The 25,538-nt window shown below is 42.5% G+C and overlaps 1 protein-coding gene across 1 annotated transcript in view; it reads left to right on the top strand.

Moving 5' to 3' along the window:
• Positions 1-7,711: 7,711 nt before the first annotated feature.
• LOC135507499 (ryanodine receptor 3-like) overlaps positions 7,712-25,538 on the top strand; it is a 61,733-nt gene continuing 43,906 nt past the window's right edge. Inside the window, exon 1 of the mRNA XM_064927011.1 lies at positions 7,712-7,795. Within this exon, the coding sequence (XP_064783083.1) occupies positions 7,748-7,795 (48 nt within the window). The 5' untranslated portion in view covers positions 7,712-7,747. The remainder of the gene's footprint in view (positions 7,796-25,538) is intronic.

Here is a 25,538-nt window from a genome sequence, read left to right as displayed (position 1 = left end):
TAACGTAACGTAACATATCATAGTTTATTTTTTTATATTTTTTTATTTAACCTTTATTTAACTAGGCAAGTTAGTTAAGAACAAATTCTTATTTACAATGATGGCCTACACCGGCCAAACCTAGACAACGCTGGCCCAATTTTGCGTCACCCTATGGGACTCCCAATCACGGCCGGGTGTGAAACAGCCTGGATTGTAACCAGGGTGTCTGAAGTGACGCCACAAGCGTGACGCCTCCATCTTAAATAAGCATGCCCCTTTCAAAAAATGTAGAACTAAGAACAGATATAGCCCTTGGTTCACTCCAGACCTGACTGCCCTCGACCAGCACAAAAACATCCTGTGGCGGACTGCACTAGCATCGAATTGTCCCTGTGATATGCAACTTTTCAGGGAAGTCAGGAACCAATACACGCAGTCAGTCAGGAAAGCAAAGGCTAGCTTTTTCAAACAGAAATTTGCATCCTGTAGCTCTAACTCCAAAATAATTTGGGACACTGTAAAGTCCATGGAGAATAAGAGCACCTCCTCCCAGCTGCCCACTGCACCGAGGCTAGGAAACACTGTCACCACCGATAAATCCACGATAATCGAGAATTTCAACAAGAATTTCTCTACGGCTGGCCATGCTTTCCTCCTGGCTACCCCTACCCCGGCCAACAGCTCCGCACCCTCCGCAGCTACTTGCCCAAGCCTCACCAGCTTCTCCTTCACCCAAATCCAGATAGCAGATGTACTGAAAGAGCTGCAAAACATGAACCCGTACAAATCACCCGGGCTAGACAATCTGGACCCTCACTTTCTAAAATTATCCGCCGCCATTGTTGCAACCCCTATTACCAGTCTGTTCAACCTCTCTTTCATATCGCCAGAGATCCCTAAAGATTGGAAAGCTGCCGCGGTCATCCCCCTCTTCAAAGGGGGTGACACTCTAGACCCAAACTGTTACAGACCTATATCCAACCGGCCCTAACTTTATAAAGTCTTCGAAAGCCAAGTTAATAAACAGATCACTGACCATTTAGAATCCCACCGTACCTTCTCCGCTTTGCAATTCTGTTTCCGAGCCAGGTCATGGGGGCACCTCAGCCATGCTCAAGGTATTAAACCACTTCATAACCGCCATCGATAAAAGACAGTACTGTGCAGCCGTCTTCATCGACCTGGCCAAGGCTTTCGACTCTGTCAATTACTGTATTCATATCGGCAGACTCTACAGCCTTGGTTCCTCAAATGACTGCCTCGCCTGGTTCACCAACTACTTCTCAGATAGAGTTCAGTGTGTCAAATCGGAGGGCCTGTTGTCCGGACCTCTGGCAGTCTCTATGGGGGTACCACATGGTTCAATTCTCGGGCCGACTCTTTTCTCTGTATATATCAACAATGACGGTCTTGCTGCGGATGATTCCCTGATCCACCTCTACACAGACGACACCATTCTGTATACATCTGGCCCTTCTTTGGACACTGTGTTAACTAACCTCCAAACGAGCTTCAATGCCATACAACACTCTTTCCGTGGCCTCCAACTGCTCTTAAATGCAAGCTTTTCAACCGATCGCTGCCCGACAACACCTCTTTGGCCACCTTTCCTTCCGGTTCTCTACTGCCATTGACTGGAACGAATTGCAAAAATTGCTGAAGTTGGAGACTTATATTTTCCTCACTAACTTTAACCATCAGCTATCTGAGCAGCTAACTGATCGCTGCAGCTGTACACAGCCCTTCTATAAATAGCCCATCCAATCTACCTACCTCATCCCCATATTGTTTTTATTTACTTTTCTGCTCTTTTACACACCAGTATTTCTACTTGCACATCATCATCTGCACATCTATCACTCCAGTGTTAATTTACTAAATTGTAATCACTATGGCCTGTTTATTGCCTTACCTCCTCACGCCATTTTCACACACTGTATATAGACTTCTTTATATTGTGTAATTGACTGTACGTTTGTTTGTGTAAATCTGTGTTGTTGTTTGTGTTGCACGGCTTTGCTTGGCCAGGTCGCAGTTGTAAATGAGAACTTGTTCTCAACTGGCCTACCTGGTTAAATAAAGGTGAGAAAAAAAGCACTGTGATGCAGTGCCTTAGACCGCTGCACCACTCAGGGGCCCAGTAAATTTAGGTAAATGGAGGGTCACAAATTAAATTTGTTCAAAGCAATCGAGAAATAGGATACTGTACGTCATATAATTTGTGTTAAATTATACAAGTGCTATTGCTTTGGTAACCTAATGTAATGTAACCTAACGTAACATATCCTACTAATGCAGTCAAACATAATATATCATACTAAATGGGTCAAAGCATACTGATGCAATCAAGACGTTGGATACTATACGTCCTACAGTTCGTATTATATTCTAAGACCGTTATTCCTTCGGCAGCCTAATGTAATGTAAACTAACATAACGTAACATACACTTAGAAAGAAGTGTTATATCTAGAACCAAAAAGGATTCTTCAGCTGTCCCCATAGGATAATTGTTTGAAGAATTCTTGATGGTTTCAGGTAGAACCCTTTTGGTTTTATGTAGAACTTTTAGGGTCCTACATGGAATCTAAAATGTTTCTACCTGGAACCAACAAAGGTTTTACCTGGAACCAAAAAGGCTGGAACCATATAACCTACCTACCGGCTCCCTAAAAAGTTGGGTAAACAATAGTTTTCTGTGGATATCTTATCTAAAATGTAGAGCAGCAGAAGACAAACAGCACATAAAACCGATAGAGTAAGTTTATTGTAATTTTATTCAACATTCTGGCTTGTAAGGAACATTTACACGATTTTTTAGGGATTCGTTTCAGGCTGTATTTACCAAATAATTGTCTATTACAGCCTAATTAATCAAGCTGTAAACCACTCCTTTTTGGGGGTTATGGGTCAAACCTTTTGAGAACCACTTTGAGACAAACAACCATCATTCCAATTGGAACAATGTCACAAGGTGGCAGCATTGGACCATAAAACATTAGCCTATCTCCAATTAAGACTTAAGGCACAACATCTGGTCAACTGTTCGAGAAAATACAATTATAGCCCATGTCAAGTAAAATACTTGGCTAATTATTAATTATAGATCTATGTATTTGTTTTTGTGAAATAAATGACTAATTTGCCCTCAAGAAATACAAAACTGAGGCAGAGAGTTGAGGAAGAACTATTCTCTGTCAAGATGGTAAAATATTGACTTTACAAACATCTTAGTACATAAGCTCTTTAACATTGTTTTGTTCAAGTTCAAGGTTTTATTGTCACATGCACAGTGAAATGCTTAGCTTGCATTATCAACAGTGCAGTCAGTAATCAATATAAAAATAGTATAACTAATAAAAAAATGAATATATACAGTACTAGTCAAAAGTTTGGAAACATCTACTCATTCCAGGGTTTTTCTTTATTTGGACAATGTTCTACTTTTTAGAATAATAGTGAAGACATCAAAACTATGAAATAACACATATGGAATCATGAAGTAACTAAAAAAGTGTTAATCAAATCAAATATATTTTATATTTGAGATTCCTCAAAGTAGCCACCCTTTGCCTTGATGACAGCTTTGCACACTCTTGGCATTCTCTCAACCAGCTTCATGAGGTAGTCACCTGGAATGCATTTCAATTAACAGGTGTTCCTTGTTAAAAGTTCATTTGTGGAATTTCTTTCCTTATTAATGCGTTTTAGCCAATCAGTTGTATTGTGACAAATAGGGCAGGTATACAGAAGATAGACCTATTTGTTGAAAGATAAAGTCCATATTATGGCAAGAACAGCTCAAATAAGCAAAGAGGAATGACAATCCGTTACTTTAAGACATGAAGGTCAGTCAATTCAGAAAATTTCAAGAACTTTGAAAGTTTCTTCAAGTGCTATGAGGAAACTGATTCTCATGAGGACCGCCACAGGAATGGAAGACCCAGAGTTACCTCTGCTGCAGAGGATAAGTTCCTTAGAGTTAACTGCACCTCAGATTGCAGCCCAAATAAATGCTTTACAGAGTTCAAGTAACAGACACATCTCAACATCAACTGTTCAGAGGAGACTGAATGAACCAGGCCTTCATGGTCGAATTCCTACAAAAAAAAAATACTACTAAAGGACACCAATAATAAGAAAACTTGCTTGGGCCAAGAAACACAAGCAAAGAACATTAGACTGGTGGAAATCTGTCCTTTGGTCTGATGAGTCAAAATTGTACATTTTTGGTTCCAACCGCCATGTCTTTGTGAGATGCAGAGTAGGTGAACAGATGATCTCTGCATGTGTGGTTCCCACTGTGTAGCATGGAGGAGGTGTGATGGTGTGGGGGTGCTTTGCTGGTGACACTGTAAGTGATTTATTTATAATTCAAGGCACACTTAACCAGCATGGCTATCACAGCATTCTGCAGCGATACGCCATCCATCTGGTTTGCACTTAGTGGGACTATCATTTGTTTTTCAACAGGACAATGACCCAACACACCACCAGGCTGTGTAAGGGCTATTTGACCAAGTGGAGTGATGGAGTGCTGAATCAGATGATCTGGCGTTAACAATCACCCGACCTCAACCCAATTGAGATGGTTTGGGATGAGTTGGACTGCAGAATGGAGGAAAAGCAGCCAACAAGTACTCAGCATATGTGGGAACTCCTTCAAGACTGTTGGAAAAACATTCCAGGTGAAGCTGGTTGAGAGAATGCCAAAAGTGTGCAAAGCTGTCATCAAGGCAAAGGGTGGCTACTTTGAAGAATCTAAAATCTAAAATCTATTATGATTTGTTTAACACTTTTTTTGGTTACTACATGATTCCATACAGTACGTGTTATCTCATAGTTTTGATGTCTTCACTACTATTCTACAATGTAGAAAATAGTACAAATAAAGAAAAACCCTTGTATAATTTTGTGTTTCCAAACTGTTGACTGGTACTGTATATATAATGAAGAAAACACGAGAACAAGAAATAAGATATGAAGCTTAATACCAAATGTACAATGTGCAGGGATACTGGAGTTTTTGATTTCAGTATTTTTTTATTTCACCTTTATTTAACCAGGTAGGCCAGTTGAGAACAAGTTCTCATTGACAACTGTGACCTGGCCAAGATAAAGCAAAGCAGTTCGACACATACAACAACACAAAGTTACACATGGAATAAACAAATATAAAGTCAATACTACAGTAGAAAAAAAAGTCTATATACAGTGTGTGCAAATGAAGTAAGATAAGGGAGGTAAGGCAATAAATAGGCAATTGTGGTGAAGTAATTACAATATAGCAATTAAAAACTAGAATGGTAGATGTGCAGAAGATGAATGTGCAAGTAGAGATACTGGGGTACAAAGGAGCAAGATAAATAAATAAATACAGTATGGGGATGAGGATGAGGTAGTTGGATGGGCTATTTACAGATGGGCTATGTACAGGTGCAGTGATCTGTGAGCTGCTCTGACAGCTGGTGCTTAAAGCTAGTGAGGGAGATATGAGTCTCCAGCTTCAGTGATTTTTGCAGTTCGTTCCAGTCATTGGCAGCAGAGAACTGGAAGGAAAGACGACCAAAGGAGGAATTGGTTTTAGGGGTGACCAGTGAGATATACCTGCTGGAGTGTGTGCTACGGGTGGGTGCTGCTATGGTGACTACTGAGCTGAGATAAGGCATGGCTTTACCTTGCAAATACTTGTAGATGACCTGAAGCCAGTGGGTTTGGCGATGAGTATGAAGTGAGGGCCAGTCAAGGAGAGCGTACAGGTCGCAGGGGTGAGTAGTAAATGGGGCTTTGGTGACAAAACTGATGGCACTGTGACAGACTGCATCCATTTTGTTGAGAAGAGTGTTGGAGGCTATTTTGTAAATGACATCACCGAAGTTGAGGATCGGTAGGATGGTCAGTTTTACGAGGGTATGTTTGGCAGCATGAGTGAAGGATGCTTTTGTTTGCGAAATAGGAAGCCAATTCTAGATTTAATTTTGGATTGTGAGTCACATTAAAAACTCATAATAATAAAAATGGTAAACAGTATGGCAGCAGCATAACCGATGGATGGCTGTGTATGTGGTGGTGAGTGTGTCCATGTAAGTGTGTGAGTGAGTGTGTGTGCAAGACTGACAGCGTAAGGTACCATGAGTGAACAGGGCTTGAAAGTGACTGGTAGCAACAATATATAAATACTTTTGGTACTATACTTGTGGTAATATATACATGTAAACACAAACAATAGTGACCAGTAGCAGGATAAAATAGATATGTTCTAATGGTAATGTCAATCAATAATCAAATAACAGAAGAATAGTGGTGGTAATACATCTTATCAATAACCATTTTAACAGCAGCGTAGGTGTGAGGGGAAGCAGTAATTGTTAACCATTTAACAGTCTTATGGCCAGGGGATAAATGCTGCTTAGGAGTCTATTGGTCTGAGTCTTGATGCGCGGGTACCGTCTGCCAGACCAGAGCATGGAGAACAAACAGTCCATGTCTGCAGTGGCTGGACTCTTTGGCAATTTTTCGGGAACCTTTCTCAGACACTGTCTGGCATGTACTTCCTGGATGGCTGGGAGCTCACCCGCAGTGATACGCAGGGCTGTTTGCACCACCCTCTGTAGGGCCTTCTGGTCAAGGGTGGCGCAGTTTCCATACCAGACCAGACGGTGATACTACCAGTCAGGAGGATGCTCTCAATGGAGCAGCTGTAAAAGTTCCCAAGGATCTAAGGGGCCATGCCAAATCATTGCAGCCTCCTGAGGGAGAAGAGTTACACTTTATGTCTCAGACAAATACAGAATATTGCTATTGCTGCACAACTTGACCTCGTTTTAGGTTGTGGATCTGACTAAAGCTATGAACATTAGTTAAGTAAGCCAAATGAAAGTTGAGGTTATGCATTGATTTGCTTTCCAGTGTTGCAACATTATTTGAATCAGGGTTGTTTCTGTCCATGTTGTCAAAACAACGGGCTTTAATATGCTGCTGGACTGGGGAGCCTATGTAGGCCTATTATAGGTAATATTTACACATTTAACCTGACTCTACAATACATTATTTATTTAAGCTACATAAGTCGATTTGTAGCCTACACTGAATATTGAACATTATTTCATTGTTCGCTAATAGCGCAATATTGAAGCCATACTTGTCATTCTGGGTACTGTCCATGGTGTTGATTTTTGGAAGCACTTAGGCCTACTTGGCTCCAATTTCATGCATCTTGGATGCTTGATAGCCCAATTCTGCCATGTCTATTCTACACACCCAAATTCACCATATACCATCGAATACCATCGCTGTAGCATATGTCATAGATTATGTTGGCCAACGGAAAACCAATTGTCGTGCGCAATGATGTGACTATTGTATGGTGAGGGAATTTTGAAAGCTCGCGCTTTAATGTTTAACGTATATTAATCATTTGTATTTTTATTTTACCTTTATTTAACGGAATAAGATCCACTGGTGACGTCGACGACAAAGACCCCACTGCCGTATTTTGACTGCAAGACTACGCTTCACATTCCAGACCCGTTTTCATTTGCTCCAGCCTATACCAACGCTTACACGCTCCTTTGGGAACAGCACCGCTGGCATTTGCAATGAGCGAGCGGGCGTGAGTGAGTGACAGGCTCCAGTAGTTCGCTCGGTCTCCGGTACATGGCTGTGGATTAGCTATATGCTAATATCGATAAGAGAGAGGAGCAGCAGCGTGGTGCTGCAAGCCGACAGTGGAGGCTACCCGAGTCTGAGCAGGCTCCTCAACAGCCATGGCTGAAGGTGGTGAAGGGGAAGATGAAATTCAGTTCTTGAGAACTGTAAGTAGCCTAATTTCCGTCCGCTATTTCGTGAGGCAACATGTCTCCTGTGTGCATTTCGAGCATCTTATCCCATTGCATGTCGATGCCTAGGCAATAGCCCACTGCTATTAGTCTTACATATTATGATTTGTGCAGCCAGGTTATAGACTACATGTTGATTATGAAATATGGCTATAATGTAGCCTATAGTTCTAATTGTGAGTAGACTGTCTCCGGAACGAGTTGGCTTTCTAACCACCGCGCTTTTTGGGTAGCCGTCCTTATTAACCTGCTCCCTCGTAAAGCAGATCTGCCTCGCGATGACAGGACCTTTTTGTTTTGCGCATCCCTCACCTTGATTCCCTCCTAGATTTAACTTGTCCGGTTGTCTCAGTACGTTTTGCTATTAATGAATACAATGGAATGTCTACCCGTGTAGGCCTACTACTCTATCCAGTTTACGCAACGATTTCTGTCTCACTCACCAGCCCACAACCCTCCTGCTTTGTTGTTGTTAATTGATAACTATGTGTCCCTTTTCTAGGCATATCAATGCTGTCTAGTTAGAACAAGTTCACCTTTGCATGCCTAGTTCTTATTCAAGGAAACTTACCAACTCACAAGATATTGGTGAACAACTTCTTAACCTCAAATTATGCATATGGTGTCTATCCAGGCAGATTTATATGCAATAAACAAATAACACAAATGATCATGTTATAATGAAAATAGGTGAAGATGCATTGATGACTGATCCATAGGCTAAGATTGAACTGTTTTTGAGCATTTATTTGGAATACTTTTTTATCCTTCTGCCCTGTAGATTTATCTACAAAATTGAGGCTATTCCGAAACCAAACTTGAACCAGAGTGACAATCCACCTCTTAAGAGTGGCTACTTACTTGGACATTAGCAGTGGGCTTACTAAGTCTTACACGTTTGCATTGCTTTGGAAGCCTCCTGTATTCCCAGAGATGCCAGTGGGGTTTCAAATGAGACCCTGAAAAAGTTGATGATTTCAACGCCCCGCAGGTCCCTGTCCCTTGTTACCACTACATTCAGAGGTCATTACATCAGCATTCACACTGCCCCAAACAGTGCTGACATTTCAGCACCATTACTGCTCGGAGAGCTAGCACCTGTGTCAGCCAGCAGTCTGCAGTTGTGATCTACACAGTAAAAACAATCATCAAAAGTTCTGGAGTTGGCCCTTATCAGGTTTTGCTGTCTGTGCTAAAATGGTGTTTCTTAGTCAATCAAATTTGTCCTGGCTGGTCCCACCACAGTTGTCCTATTTGGAAAAGTTAAAATGTGACGCTTTGAGTTGCAAAGGCACTGCTCCTTTAAGAGGCTTTGCAGCTTGTTGCATCTTTCCACACGGGGCAGCAGCAGCTGACTGGATGGCACGGGAATGGGGATGGGGTCTGCGCTAGTGTGTGGATGTGTGAATGCAAAGTGGGCTAGGCTGTGTGGTGCTGCTGCAGAAGCAGGCAGGCTGCTCAAGACGTGCCACAGCAGAGCAGAGTGCAGAAATTATTCATCAGGCCAAGTTGCAGCTGAGCTGAACCATTGAGCCGTCAATGACTCTCGTCTCTCTATCCTCATGCTGATGCCAACACACATTAGAGCGCACACACATGCACACACTAATACACACCCTTGTGCATGTACACATTAACATCCAATCAGAACCGCACACATACAGTCTCTGACTGATCTTGCCTTTGCGTGGATATTGTTTAGCTTTAAACAGGAAGCATGTTTTCCTCCTACATTCAAATAGGTGCACAAACTACCTTTTCTCTAGTAACAACTAAACAAAGTAATTTCCCCTAAAAGAGAACAGAGAAATTAGCCCCTAGTGGCCTGCTGTCTAAAGCCAGCCCCGGGTTTTACACACCAGCCAAGCTTCTGGGAGAGCACGATGGTATCCTTTTGATTCGAGAGTATTTCTCTGTCATGGGTAATTTGATGCTACAGGAAGAGAAACAGCTCTTATTGTGCTCATGCTTAATGTTAGAGGGTGCTAGGGGGATAGGGGAGAGTGTACTAAGGCTCCACTGTCACGCCTTGGTCTTAGTATTTTGTGTTTTCGTTAATTAGTTGGTCAGGCCAGGGTGTGACATGGGTTTATGTTGTTGTATTTCGTAGTGGGGTTTTTTAGTTATTGGGATTGCGGCTGAGTAGGGGGTGTTGCATAGGTTTGGCTGCCTGAGGCGGTTCTCAATCAGAGTCAGGTGATTCTCGTTGTCTCTAATTGGGAACCGTATTTAGGTAGCCTGGGTTTCACTTTGTATTTCGTGGGTGATTGTTCCTGTCTCTGTGTAGTTTCACCAGATAGGCTGTAATTAGGTTTCACGTTCCGTTTTGTTGTTATTTATTTATATCAGTTATTTCATGTACCTCGATTCATTTGTTTCATTAAAAAACATGAGTAACCAACACGCTGCATTTCGGTCCGACTCTCATTCAACAAATGAAGAACGCCGTTACAGAATCACCCAGCACACACGGACCGAGCAGCGTGTTAACAGGCAGCTGGAGCAGCGAAGGGAGGACGTTATGGACAGCAGAGGCTTGGAGTATACGACGTGGGAAGAAATAGACAGGTGGGCGGCCGACCCAGAGAGAGTGCCGGAGCCCGCCTGGGATTCGCTGGAGCAGTGCGAAGAGGGCTATAGGAGAATGGAGTCGAAAAGAAAGACACGGCGGTGCAGAGCGAAACCCAAAAATCAGCCCCAAAAATTTCTTGGGGGGGGGGGGGGGCTCAGAGGGAGAGTGGCTGAGTCAGGAGACAGACCTGAGCCAACTCTCCCTGTTTATCGTGAGGAGCCAAGGAGGAGACCAGAACCGGTGTTGGAGGTGAGCGAAACAGAGACTGTGAAGGAGTTAATGGGGAAATTGGAGGAGAGAGTTATGAGGGAGATGCTAGTTTGGTGCTTTAGGTACAAGATTTGTCCGACGGAGCGTGTCGGGGATTTAATGGCACCTGGGTCAGCGCTCCATACTAGCCCTGAGGTGAGTGTTAGTCGGCTGGTGAAAAATGTGCCAGCCTCACGCACTAGGCCTCCTGTGTACCTACCTAGCCTTGCACGTCCTGTGCCAGTCCTGCTCTCAGGCTCTCCAGTACACCTTCACGGTCCAGTCCATCCTGTGCCACCTTCACACACCAGTCCTCCGATGGCAGCTCCCCGCACCAGGCTTCCTGTGCGTGTCCTCGATCCAGTACCACCAGTTCCAGTACCACGCACCAGGCCTTCAGTGCGCCTCGCCTGTTCAGCGCAGCCAGCGCTTTCTCCCTCTCCTGCGCTGTCGGAGTCTCCCGCCTATTCAGCGCTGTCGGAGCCTTTCTTCTCTCCTGCGCTGTCGGAGTCTCCCGCCTGTTCAGCGCTATCAGAGCCTTACTCCTCTCCAGCGCTGCCGGAGCCTCCTGCCTGTTCGGAGCAGCCAGAGCTGCCAGTCTGCATGGAGCAGCCAGAGCTGCCAGTCTGCATGGAGCAGCTAGAGCTGCCAGTCTGCATGGAGCAGCCAGAGCTGTCAGTCTGCATGGAGCAGCCAGAGCTGTCAGTCTGCATGGAGCAGCCAGAGCTTTCAGTCTGCATGGAGCAGCCAGAGCTGTCAGTCTGCTTGGAGCAGCCAGAGCTGCCAGTCTGCATGGAGCTGCCAGTCTGCAAGGAGCTACCAGTCTGCAAGGAGCTGCCAGTCTGCAAGGAGCTGCCAGTCTGCAAGGAGCTGCCAGTCTGCAAGGAGCTGCCAGTCTGCAAGGAGCTGCCAGTCTGCAAGGAGCTGCCAGTCTGCATGGAGCTGCCAGTCGGCAAGGAGCTGCCAAAGCTGTTAGTCTGCATGGAACAGTCAGAGCTGTCAGTCTGCAAGAAGCCGCCAGAGCTGTCAATCTGCATGGAGCAGCCAGAGCCGCCAGTCAGCATGGAGCAGCCAGAGCCGTCAGTCAGCATGAAGCAGCCAGAGCCGTCAGTCTGCCAGGATCCGCCAGTCAGCCAGACTCTTCCAGATCTGCCAGTCAGCCAGACTCTTCCAGATCTGCCAGTCAGCCAGACTCTTCCAGATCTGCCAGTCAACCAGAGTCTTCCAGTCAGCCAGACTCTTCCAGATCTGCCAGTCAACCAGACTCTTCCAGATCTGCCAGTCAACCAGACTCTTCCAGATCCGCCAGTCAACCAGATTCTTCCAGATCCGCCAGTCAGCCAGGATCTGCCTGATTCAACTGGGCTTTCTCTCAGTACTGGGCTGCCCCTCAGTCCCGGGCTTTCTCTCAGTACTGGGCTGCCCCTCAGTCCCGAGCTGCTCCTCAGTCCCGAGCTGCCCCTCAGTCCCGAGCTTCCCCTCAGTCCCAGTCCCTCAGTCTGCCCCTCAGTCCCGAGCTTCCCCTCAGTCCCGAGCTGCCTCAGTCCCGAGCTGCCCCTCAGTCACGAGCTGCTCCTCAGTTCAGTGGGGTTCTGGGTGAGGACTATTAGGCCATGGTCGGCGGCGAGGGTGGATCATCCCAGGACGCGAAGGGGAGGAACTATGACATTTATGGAGTGGGGTCCACGTCCCGAGCCGGAACCGCCACCATGGACAGACGCCCACCCGGACCCTCCCTATGGTTTTGAGGTGTGTCCGGGAGTCCGCTGGGGGGGGGGGGGGGGTTCTGTCACGCCTTGGTCTTAGTATTTTGTGTTTTCGTTAATTAGTTGGTCAGGCCAGGGTGTGACATGGGTTTATGTTGTTGTATTTCGTAGTGGGGTTTTTTAGTTATTGGGATTGCGGCTGAGTAGGGGTGTTGCATAGGTTTGGCTGCCTAAGGCGGTTCTCAATCAGAGTCAGGTGATTCTCGTTGTCTCTAATTGGGAACCGTATTTAGGTAGCCTGGGTTTCACTTTGTATTTCGTGGGTGATTGTTCCTGTCTCTGTGTAGTTTCACCAGATAGGCTGTAATTAGTTTTCACGTTCCGTTTTGTTGTTATTTATTTATATCAGTTATTTCATGTACCGCGATTCATTTGTTTCATTAAAAAACATGAGTAACCAACATGCTGCATTTCGGTCCGACTCTCATTCAACAAACGAAGAACGCCGTTACATCCACGTCACAAGGTAGTACGGTTGTTTCTCTATTTGTAGATGTCCTGAGATGCACCAGCATAGTGGCCTCATAAGCAGGATGATTAAAAAAATATCAGCTTATTTGTATTTGTATGTATTATGAATCCCATGGGATCCGGCAAAATTAAGGCAGTTATACAATTAGATCACTAAGGAATAGATATGTGCTGGGGCCACAACCCCCTCCTCGGGAAGAGTCCCAGCTGGGAGAATATCACAGTCTCCGGCTCCATTAGCAGGTAGCGGGGTAGTGGAGGCAGCAGTGAAAAGGGCAGCGTATGAGTGTGACTAATGTGCTATGGCAGCATTTGGGACTGTTACGTTTTATGTGGAGAGACTGTCTGACCTGGTGTACCAACCAGCTGTCAGCACATTCAGAGAGAAAAGCGTTTGTTAATGAACCACCACTGCTCCCCTCCTAACACAAAAACAACTCCAGGTAAGCTTGACTTGGCACCAACTCCAAACAGACGCTGGCGTGAAACGTGTTATCCTGGCTGGTGGGTGTATTCTCTAATGGCAGCAGTGCGGGATAGCTGCCTCCTCTGCCACACACATGTTTCTCTGTGAGTGCTTCTGGCTGTCTCTCTCTCAATTCAATTTCAATTTAAGGGCTTTATTGGCATGAGAAACACAGGTTAACATTGCTAACATTGCTATGTTAACAGTGAAGTAGATTATAAACAAAAGTGAAATAAAGAATAAAAATTAACAGTAAACATCACACTCACAAAAGTTCCAAAAGAATAAAACATTTCAAATGTCATATGTGAAAATAATTCAAGCACAAAAGAGAAAAAAAAACATAAATATGGGTTGTATTTACAATTGTCACATTTGTTGAAATGATTTATTAAAAGAATGAACACCGAACACACTAACAAAATAACAAACAAAAAATAACAAACGAAAAATAACACAGAATCTGCGCAGAAGATCTAGGTGCTGCTGTAGGCCCTTTTTGGTTGGGGACAGAAGCACCAGATCATCAGCAAACAGTAAACATTTGACTTCAGGTTCTAGTAGGGTGAGGCCGGGTGCTGCAGACTGTTCTAGTGCCCTCGCCAATTTGTTGATATATATGTTAAGGAGGGTGGGGCTTAAGCTGCATCCCTGTATCATCCCATTGCCCTGCGGAAAGAAATGTGTGTTTTTTTGCTGCACACTTGTTGTTTGTGTACATGGATTTTATGTCGTATGTTTTTCCCCAAACACCACTTTCCATTAATTTATATTGCAGACCCTCATGCCAAATTGAGTCAAAAGCTTTTTTGAAATCAACAAAGCATGAGATGACTTTGCCTTTGTTTTGGATTTTTTGTCAATTAGGGTGTGCAGGGTGAATACGTAGTCTGTCGTACGGTAATTTGGTAAACAGCCAATTTGATATTTGCTCAGTACATTGTTTGCACTGAGGGAATGTACGAGTCTGCTGTTAATGATAATGCTGAGGATTTTCCCAAGGTTGCTGTTGACACATCCTACGGTAATTATTGTGGTCAGATTTGCTCTCACTTTTATGCATTAGGGTGATCAGTCCTAGGTTCCAAATATTGGGGAAGATGCCAGAGCTAAGGATGATGTTAAAAGAGTTTAATAAGTATAGCCAATTAGAATTTGTGGTCTGTATTCTGTCATGACGTTGCCAGGTTGGTGAGGTTTATGACCCCCATAAATACCTTTCCCCCTTTTCTCTCTCTACTCTACAGAATGGACTCTTGGAAAGACCATTGTTAACATAGAGATCGTATTGTAACATCAAAAGGTTGGGGAAAAGAACAATCTTTATGTAATCCAACCAGTTGAAAGTGTTCGTTGGTACTTAAAGAATATGATGTCAGATCAGTAGTCATCTGAGACATTATTACTGATGATAGGACAACATAAACTGTATTTTGGAAAGTCTACACATTCTAGTTATCAGATTCACATGGAATTGTTGTGCAATTTAAATGTTTAAATATGAAACTATTTGTGAAAATATGAAATGTAATTTTAGTTTTTAAAATGAGAGAATTGTTTTCATAATTTCATAATTTCAATCAGTGGCCACGCCCACGTGAATAGGCATGGGTTGGAAATGATGAGCCAACCACTTTTCTACATTTTTATAAGAGCCCCCGTGACCCAATTCACGCAAACTAAGCCAACCTCAGCATGAGCTTTGGTTGCGAATGGTTGAATGACTACAACCTAACAAAATTAACATTGTGTTCCCGATGATGTGAGGACTGATGTCCATACGTTTAAAATGGCAAATTTCAACGTGGAGGTGACGATCACCACGCTGGAAGGATGAAATTTGACTATACCAGCCAGAATATAGCATGAGCTTATAGTATGGCAACTTGGTATGAACTTTGAACTCTTATTCACTAAAGAAGTGATACATCCTAGACGTTGAGTTATCAGCAACAGCTGTAAACGTGCGTGGCCTAGGAAAGGACGGACAATCTCTTCAGAACGACAGGGTACCACAACGTATCCGTTCTACTAATCAACAACGGTACTACAACATATCTGTTCTACCATAAGCCGACAGACAACAACATATCCGCCCAGAAATATTCTTCAACGGACAAGGGAGATCTCTGCTGGGCAATCCAGCCTTCCATCTTCCACCAATCTATCGAAGCGCAGCTCAGAGTAGAGGTCGACCGATTATGATTTTTCAAAGCTGATACCGATACCGATTATTGGAGGACCAAAATAAGCCGATACTGATTAAACGGCCAATTTTTTAATGACAATCACAACAATACTGAATGACAATCACAACAATACTGAATGACAATCACAACAATACTGAATGACAATCACAACAATACTGAATGAACACTTATTTTAACTTAAAAGAATACATCAATAACATCAATTTAGCCTCAATTAAATAATGAAACATGTTCAATTTGGTTTAAATAATGCAAAAATAAAGTGTTGGAGAAGAACGTAAAAGTGCAATATGTGCCATGTAAGAAAGCTAACGTTTAAGTTCCTTGCTCAGAACATGAGAACATATGAAAGCTGGTGGTTCCTTTTAACATGAGTCTTCAATATTCCCAGGTAATAAGTTTTAGGTTGTTGTTATTATAGGAATTATAGGACTATTTCTCTCTATACCATATGTATTTCATATACTTTTGACTATTGGATGTTCTTATAGGCCCTTTAGTATTGCCAGTGTAACAGTATAGCTTCCGTGCCTCTCCTCGCCCCTATCTGGGCTCGAACCAGGAACACATCAACAACAGCCACCATGGAAGCAGCGTTACCCATGCAGAGCAAGGGGAACAACTACTCCAAGTCTCAGAGCGAGTGACTTTTGAAACGCTATTAGCGTGCACCCCGCTAAGTAGCTAGCTATTTCACATCGGTTACACCAGCCTAATCTCGGGAGTTAATAGGCTTGAAGTTATAAACAGCTCAATGCTTGAAGCACAGCGAAGAGCTGCTGGCAAACGCACTAAAGTGCTGTTTGAATTAATGTTTACAAGCCTGCTGGCACCTACCATCGCTCAGTCAGACTGCTCAATCAAATCATAAACTTAATTATAACATAATAACACACAGAAATACGAGCTTTGGGTCATTAATATGGTCAAATCCGGAAACTATCATCTTGAAAACAAAACACAGTTCTGTATTTTATCTAATGAGTGGCATCCATAAGTCTAAATATTCCTGTTGTACAACCTTCAATGTTATGTCATTCTTACGTAAAATTCTGGCAAATTAGTTCGCAACGAGCCAGGCTGCCCAAACTGTTGCATATACACTGACTCTGCGTGCAATGAACGCAAGAGAAGTGACACAATTTCACCTGGTTAATTTTACCTGCTAACCTGGATTTATTTTAGCTAAATATACAGGTTAAAAAATATATACACTTCTGTGTATTGATTTAAAAAAAGGAATTGATGTTTATGGTTAGGTACACGTTGGAGCAACGACAGTCCTTTTTCACGAATGCTCACCACATAGATTAAATGCGACGCAGGACACACTAGATAAACTAGTAATATCATCAACCATGTATAGTTATAACTAGTGATTATGACTGATTGTTTTTTATAAGATAAGTTTAATGCCAGCTAGCAACTTACGTTGGCTTCTTACTGCATTCGAGTAACAGGCAGGCTCCTCGTGAGGCAGGTGGTTAGAGCGTTGGACTAGTTAACCGTAAGGTTGCAAGTTGAATCCCCGAGCTGACAAGGTAAAAATCGGTCATTGAAAATAAGAATGTGTTCTTAACTGACTTGCCTAGTTAAATAAAGATTAAATAAAGGTGTAAAAAAATAATAAAAAATATTGTTATGAAAACTTGAAATCGGCCCTAATTAATCGGACATTCTGATTAATCGGTTGACCTCTAGCTCAGAGTAAATATATTTATTGCATTTTCCTTTTCCGAATGGGCAGTTATTTAGATTGCATAAGATTCTGTATTTACGATAGCATAGCTTCATAAGGTCCGATAGAGACCCAATCCTTTTGTTCCTCAGACTTGCTGTGCTTTCATTCAAACCCAGCCCCCTTTCTTTGTGTAACCAGCCGTCATATCGGTTTAGTCCGCCACGGACGTTTTCTTTTATGGCATAATTAGTAATCAATGTATGATCCATCTTGTGTATATGTAATTCTGTGTGTTTATTTAGGTATTTATTAACTAAACAATTGAACCAAATTTTGTATTGCTGATTCAACCTGTTAGCCAGGGTTTGTGAAGATAACCAAGAATTTCACAATGTTCAGATGAGACGGAATAAGGTGACGATTAATAATTGACTGCTATTGATTTAAAAGATTATCAGGTCTTTAAGATTTTATTCGGAAGACAACAGCTCTATAAACAGTCTTCCGTGGTGCCCCGTCTACCTAGTTAATTACATTTACATGATTAGTTTAATAAGGTAATATTAATTTCAAAGAATGTATTTGATAAAATAGCATGTCATATATCGCTTAATCCATAGTAAAGACACGACAGTTCTATAATTTCATTGAGAACACCATCAACACCACAGGCCTTTTTGGGTTGGAGGGTTTGCATGTTGCCCTGTAGTTCATTCCGTGTAATTGAATATTCCAGTGTGATCTGGTAGTCTTTAATGGTTGATTCTAAAATGCGTATTTGATCATGTATATGTTTTTGATGTTTGTTGTTTGTTGCTTGTTCTTTGTTATAGGGCCAAAAATATTGGAGAGGTGGTTTACCCATAGATCCCCGTTTTGGATAGATAACTCTTCATGTTGTTGTTTGTTTAGTGTTTTCCAATTTTCCCAGAAGTGGTTCGAGTCTATTGATTCTTCAATTACATTGAGCTGATTTCTGACATGCTGTTCCTCCTTTTTCCATAGTGTATTTCTGTATTGTTTTAGTGTTTCACCATAGTGAAGGCGTAGGCTCATGTTTTCTGGGTCTCTGTTTTTGTTTGTATTGGTTTCTCAATTTCTTTCTTAGGTTTTTGCATTCGTCATCAAACCATTGGTCATTGTCGTACATTTTCTTCAGTTTACTGTTCGACATTTTTAGATTTGATACGGAAGGTCAAATAAACTGTTTAGGTTTTCTACTGCCAAGTTTACACCTTCACTATTATAATTTTAAAAAATGTCCAGGAAATTGTCTAAAAGGGATTGAATTTGTTATTGCCTAATTGTTTTTTGGTAGGTTTCCATACTAGTTCCCTTCCATTTATAGCATTTCTTAATATTATTCAGTTCCTTTGGCTTTGATGCCTCATGATTGAGTATTGCTCTGTTCAAGTAGACTGTGATTTTGCTGTGGTCTGATAGGGGTGTCAGTGGGCTAACTGTGAACGCTCTGAGAGACTCTGGGCTGAGGTCAGTGATAAAGTAGCCTACAATATTACTGCCAATAGATCAGCTATAGGTGTACCTACCATAGGAGTACTCAAGAAGCCTACCATTGACTATGTACATACCCAGCGTGCGACAGAGCTGTGACCCGTTTTTGTTGGTTATGTTGTCATAGTCGTGCCTGGGGTGCATATGGGGGAGGGAATGCTGTCACCACCAGGTAGGTGTTTGCCTCTCTGTGTGCTGAGAGTGTCAGGTTCTTGTCCAGTTCTGGTATTTAGGTCGCCACAGATTAGTACATGTCCCTGGGCCTGGAAATCATTGATTTCCCCCTCCAGGATGGAGAAGCTGTCTTCATTAAAGTATGTGGATTCTAGTAGGGGTATATACAGTTGAAGTCAGAAGTTTTCACAATTCCTGACATTTAATCCTAGTAAAAATTCCCTGTCTTATGTCAGTTAGGATCATCATTTTATTTTAAGAATGTGAAATGTCAGAATAATAGTAGAGCGAATGATTTATTTTAGCTTTTATTTGTTGCTTCAATATATGCACATCATTTCCCTCCTCATAATGCCATCTGTGAAGTGCACCAGTCCCTCCTGCAGCAAAGCACCCCCACAACATGATGGTGCCACCCCCATGCTTCATGGTTGGGGTGGTGTTCTGTGGCTTGCAAGCCTTCCCCTTTTTCCTCCAAACATAACGGTCATTATGGCCAAACAGTTCTATTTTTGTTTCATCAGACCAGAGGACATTTCTCCAAAAAGTACAATATTTGTCCCCATGTGCAGTTGCAAACCGTAGTCTTGCTTTTTTTTAATGGAGGTTTTGGAGCAGTGGCTTCTTCCTTGCTGAGTGGCCTTTCAGGTTATGCCAATATAGGACTCGCTTTACTGTGAATATAGATACTTTTTACCTGTTTCCTCCAGCATTTTCACAAGGTCCTTTGCTGTTGTTCTGGGACTGAGTTGCACTTTTCGCACCAAAGTACGTTCATCTCTAAGAGACATAACGTGTCTCCTTCCTGAGCGGTATGACGGCTGCATGGTCCTATGGTGTTTATACTTGCATACTATTGTTTGTACAGACGTGGTACCTTCAGGCGTTAGGGTTAGGGTTAGGGTTAGGAAATTGCTCCCAAGGATGAACCAGACTTGTGGAGGTCTACAATTTTTTTCCCTGAGGTCTTGGCTGATTTCTTTTGATTTTCCAATGATTTCAGTTAGCTTATCAGAAGCTTCTAAAGCCATGCCATCATTTTCTGGAATTTTCCAAGCTGTTTAAAGTCACAGTCAACTTAGTGTATGTAAGCTTCTGACCCCCTGGAATTGTGATACAGTGAATTATAAGTGAAATAATCTGTCTGTAAACAATTGTTTGAAAAATGACTTGTGTCATGCACAAAGTAGATGTCCTAACCGACTTGCCAAAACTATAGTTTGTCAACAAGAAATTTGTGGAGTGGTTGAAAAACAAGTTTTAATGTCTCCAACCTAAGTTTATGTAATCTTCCGACTTCAACTGTAGGTAGCACACAGAAGGGCATTCCTCGCTGTTGAGATAATTTCCTTTTGAATTTCTTGCCAAATGTAAAATGTTCCTGTTTTGATTAATTTAATAGAGTCAGTTAGGTCTGCTCTATACCAAATTAGCATACCCCCTGAGTCCATTCCCTGTTTCACACCTGGTAGTTAGGTGGATTGGACTACCAGCTCTTTCTCTCTCTCCTCTCATTCTCCATTCCCATCTATCTCTGTGTAGTAGCTCCTTCAAAGGGCCTGATTGGGCCCTGCCGCTACTCTGCCTGTCTGTGCGGTATGCCGTTAGGTTCTTCTGTCCTGATCTGTAATTGGGGTATTCTTAGACAAGCATCCAGTGAGCGGCCTGTTAGGGAGTCATGGAAACTTCCCTGATATATGGGCTGATAGAGAAGGCCATTTCCAGCTGTTTGAATTCATCAATAGTTGTTTGGGGTCGGATGGCTCCTGTTTTCTGGGAGGCAGCAGGGGCAAAGGCTCCCTCTATCAGTCCCACACTGTGCCAGAGGGTATCAAAGGTGCCCTTGATCCCTTCCCTTTCCTGGGTAGTGTAGATTCTCACCCTCTTCACCTCTAATAATCAGTGTTGGGTCTGTAAACTGCAACGTTATGTCATTGTCACCTCCAATGACATTGAAATCACCTTTGTGGAGTAGAATAAATAAAATAAATTGCTTACCTTTGAAGATCTTCCTCTGCTGGAAATGCCAAGTGTCCTAACTACACAGTGAATGTTCGTTTTGTTTGATAACATCCATTTTTATAGCCTAACATGAAACATTTGTAAACCGCTTGCGTCGTGATTTCCGTCTCATTCAACTTTGGACAAAGCATTCGTGGTAATTACACATACTAAACAAACGTTTATCCAGTGTCACGGTTTTCTGTAGGCAAAGGAGAGTCAGACCAAAATGCGGCGTGGCTATTGCGATCCATGTTTAATGAAAACAGAGTAAACACGAATCAAAAACAATAAACGTAACACGAAAAACCGAAACAGCCTAATACTGTTGCTAAGTAACACAGCCAGAAATAAGGACATAAGGACAATCACCCACAACCCCCAACACCAAACAGGCTACCTAATGACTAACACCTGCCTCTGATTGAGAACCATATCAGGCCAAACACAGAAACAGACAAACTAGACACACAACATAGAATGCCCACTCAGATCACACCCTGACCAAACAAAACATAGAAACATACAAAGCAAACTATGGTCAGGGTGTGACATCCAGTCATGGTTGGTTTCATTGCAATCCTCTGGTTGTTCCTAACACAACCATACGTGATGGTTCTTTTCCTGGGACGTATTGACCGAAACAAACCGATTTGAGGACACCAATCAATGACCTCATTGCGCACCAATGGTAGGACCGGTTTATCGTTGATTGACTGTATTTTGGCCCAATGACCACTGATCATCTTGAAATCTAGCTTGCAAGATAGCCAATGAGCTGAGGTAAATGGCAATATGTAATGGTTACTCATTCGAAGACCAGCCTTTGTTGTAAACTCTGGCATAAAAGAGGTTCATTCGCCATTACAAATCCTACTTGACGGAGCCACAAGTGTTACGCATAGCAGTACATAGTCAATAGCATTTTCAGCAAATTTATATATTTAAATTATGCTGAATAAATCAGGAAAAGCTAAAACAAAGTCTAGGTATACAGATTTAACCCAAATTATAGTGGAAATTGATAGAGAAAGCGAGACCGAGTAAATAGTTACCGTTGTTATTAAATAACAAACAAATTGTAAATATTTTTTATATTTTTTGCATGCGTGTTAGAATAGAATTGATGTATTTTGTATATACACTGCTCAAAAAAATAAAGGGAACACGAAAATAACACATCCTAGATCTGAATGAATGAAATATTCTTATTAAATACTTTTTTCTTTACATAGTTGAATGTGCTGACTACAAAATCACACAAAAATTATCAATGGAAATCAAATTTATTAACCCATGGAGGTCTGGATTTGGTGTCACACTCAAAATTAAAGTGGAAAACCACACTACAGGCTGATCCAACTTAGATGTAATGTCCTTAAAACAAGTCAAAATGAGGCTCAGTAATGTGTGCGGTCTCCACGTGCCTGTATGACCTCCCTACAACGCCAGGGCATGCTCCTGATGAGGTGGTGGATGGTCTCCTGAGGGATCTCCCAGACCTGGACTAAAGCATCCGCCAACTCCTGGACAGTCTGTGGTGCAACGTGGCGTTGGTGGATGGAGCAAGACATGATGTCCCAGATGTTCTCAATTGGATTCAGGTCTGGGGAACGGGCGGGCCAGTCCATAGCATCAATGCCTTCCTCTTGCAGGAACTGCTGACACACTCCAGCCACATGAGGTCTAGAATTGTCTTGCATTAGGAGGAACCCAGGGCCAACCGCACCAGCATATGGTCTCACAAGGGGTCTGAGGATCTCATCTCGGTACCTAATGGCATTCAGGCTACCTCTGGCGAGCACATGGAGTGCTGTGCGGCCCCCCAAAGAAATGCCACCCCACACCATGACTGACCCACCGCCAAACCGGTCATGCTGAAGGATGTTGTAGGCAGCAGAACGCTCTCCACGGCGTCTCCAGACTCTGTCACGTCTGCCACATGTGCTCAGTGTGAACCTGCCTTCATCTGTGAAGAGCACAGGGCGCCAGTGGCGAACTTGCCAATCTTGGTGTTCTCTGGCAAATGCCAAACGTCCTGCACGGTGTTGGGCTGTAAGCACAACCCCCACCTGTGGACGTCGGGCCCTCATACCACCCTCATGGAGTCTGTTTCTGACCGTTTGAGCAGACACATGCACATTTGTGGCCTGCTGGAGGTCATTTTGCAGGGCTCTGGCAGTGCTCCTCCTGCTCCTTCTTGCTCAAAGGCGATGGTAGCGGTCCTGCTGCTGGGTGGTTGCCCTCCTACGGCCTCCTCCACGTCTCCTGATGTACTGGCCTGTCTCCTGGTAGCGCCTCCATGCTCTGGACACTAAGCTGACAGACACAGCAAACCTTCTTGCCAAAGCTCGCATTGATGTCCCATCCTGGATGAGCTGCACTACCTGAGCCACTTGTGTGGGTTGTAGACTCCGTCTTATGCTACCACTAGAGTGAAAGTACCGCCACCATTCAAAAAGTGACCAAAACATCAGCCAGGAAGCATAGGAACTGAGAAGTGGTCTGTGGTCACCACCTGCAGAACCACTCCTTTATTGGGGGTGTCTTGCTAATTGCCTATAATTTCCACCTGTTGTCTATTCCATTTGCACAACAGCATGTGAAATTTATTGTCAATCAGTGTTGCTTCCTATGTGGACAGTTTGATTTCACAGAAGTGTGATTGACTTGGAGTTACATTGTGTTGTTTAAGTGTTCCCTTTATTTTTTTGAGCAGTGTAGTTCGTTCCATCAAAATGTATCACTGTACCATTTCGGCCACTTGGGTACATTTGGTTACAATAGTGTGGAACCCCTGGGTGACTTCATGCTCAATGTCATCTAGCTCGCTCATTTATGAATTTATCTGTCTAAAACTTTGTTCAGTTATTGTTGCCATCTTTGGTTCTTCATTAAAATCATCCGCAGCATCCTATTTGTATGTTTGGCTGTTCTTGGTCATTTGAAAGATGATGCAGCAACAATAACAAACAGAAAATGTATGTTTATTTCCTTATATTTTCTTCTACCAGATCTATTGTGATATATTCTCCTACATTCAATTCACATTTCCACAAAATTCAGAGTGTTTCCTTTCAAATGATACCAAGAATATGCATATCCTTGCTTCTGGGCCTGAGCTACAGGCAGTTAGATTAGGGTATGTCTTTAGGTGGGAAATTGAGAAGGGGGGTTACCCCAGAGAAGTTCAATCCAGTTGATATCCTATAATAATGTGTTTTTTTGTGAATGAGGACCATTTTTACGATAACTTCACACATGAATGTTCAATTTAAGTTCAAGGTTAATATTTGTGTAGAGTTGTGTTGAATGAAATCTGGATTTCCATCCATGTTGCTTTTCCCTCAGCTCTCTGCATAATTATCCCATAGGATTGGTATTCAGTTGAACACAGCACCCCAATCTACTTGACATGAGAATGATAGCTTTAATGCTATTATACTCATGAAGTTCACTGTCATTTCATGGTTGATTTAAAAAGTAATTGGCCCATTTGATTTAGAACTAAATGGCATTTTTCAGCATAATGGTACTGGTCTGCCAGCAGACTTTGGTAGAACCAGCAGTATAATGGAAATACCCTGAAATATGACTGATTCGAGATTCCAAGTTCTCTGCTCTTGTAAGAGTAGGGTAAAGATGTAGGATCTTAATTTGAACCAGATTGCTAGAGCAAGAAAATAATCCTGCAGCAGCAGGAAATGTGAAATATTATATGGATTATAATTAATGGATTTCTTTTTTGTAGGGGAAGATACATTTTTTGTTAGTGCAAATCAAGTCTGGCATATTAAAGTGTAAATTACAAATTTTAGAACACTTTTCAAACCTTGAATACGCTACAAGTTTGTATTTTATGCTATGCAGGAAAATTCTCAGCAACAAAAGAGTGTTCAAGTAAGATCCTACATCTGAAAGTCTTGGATAATCCACCTATCCTCATTTTTATATTATTTATTTCAACACTTTGCCATATGCTTTTACCAACTGTTTCTAACAACTGTTACTTTTCCATTTAATTAATCTTTTTTTAACATTTATTTGTAACGGTTTTCTGTAGGCGAAGGAGAGTCGGACCAAAATGCAGCGTGTAGATTGCGATCCATGTTTAATCAAAAAACGTAAACACGAATCAATACAAAATACTACAAAAACAAGAACGTAATGAACGTAACGAAAACCGAAACAGCCTATACATATGTAAACTAACACAGCGACAGGAACAAGGACACTAAGGACAATCACCCACGAAACACACAAAGAATATGGCTACCTAAATATGGTTCCCAATCAGAGACAACGATAATCACCTGACTCTGATTGAGAACCGCCTCAGGCAGCCAATGACTATGCTATACACCCCACACAACCCCAAGACGAAACACACCACAAATAAACCCATGTCACACCCTGGCCTGACCCAATAAATGAAGATAAAACATAATAAATATAGACCAGGGCGTGACATTATTTGATTTACCAATGGAGTTAATTAAATGGATTGAACAATTACTAGTGCTGTTCACCAAGAGTACGCTCTAATTCATGGTTTCCCAACCAACTGGCCGGAAAAAAGAAACATAAAAATATACCAAAACAAAAATAAAATCG

The sequence above is a fragment of the Oncorhynchus masou genome, chromosome 21 (assembly GCF_036934945.1).
Source record: "Oncorhynchus masou masou isolate Uvic2021 chromosome 21, UVic_Omas_1.1, whole genome shotgun sequence".
In the NCBI taxonomy this organism is placed as follows: Eukaryota; Metazoa; Chordata; class Actinopteri; order Salmoniformes; family Salmonidae; genus Oncorhynchus; species Oncorhynchus masou.
This window is presented reverse-complemented; position numbering and strand designations above follow the sequence as displayed.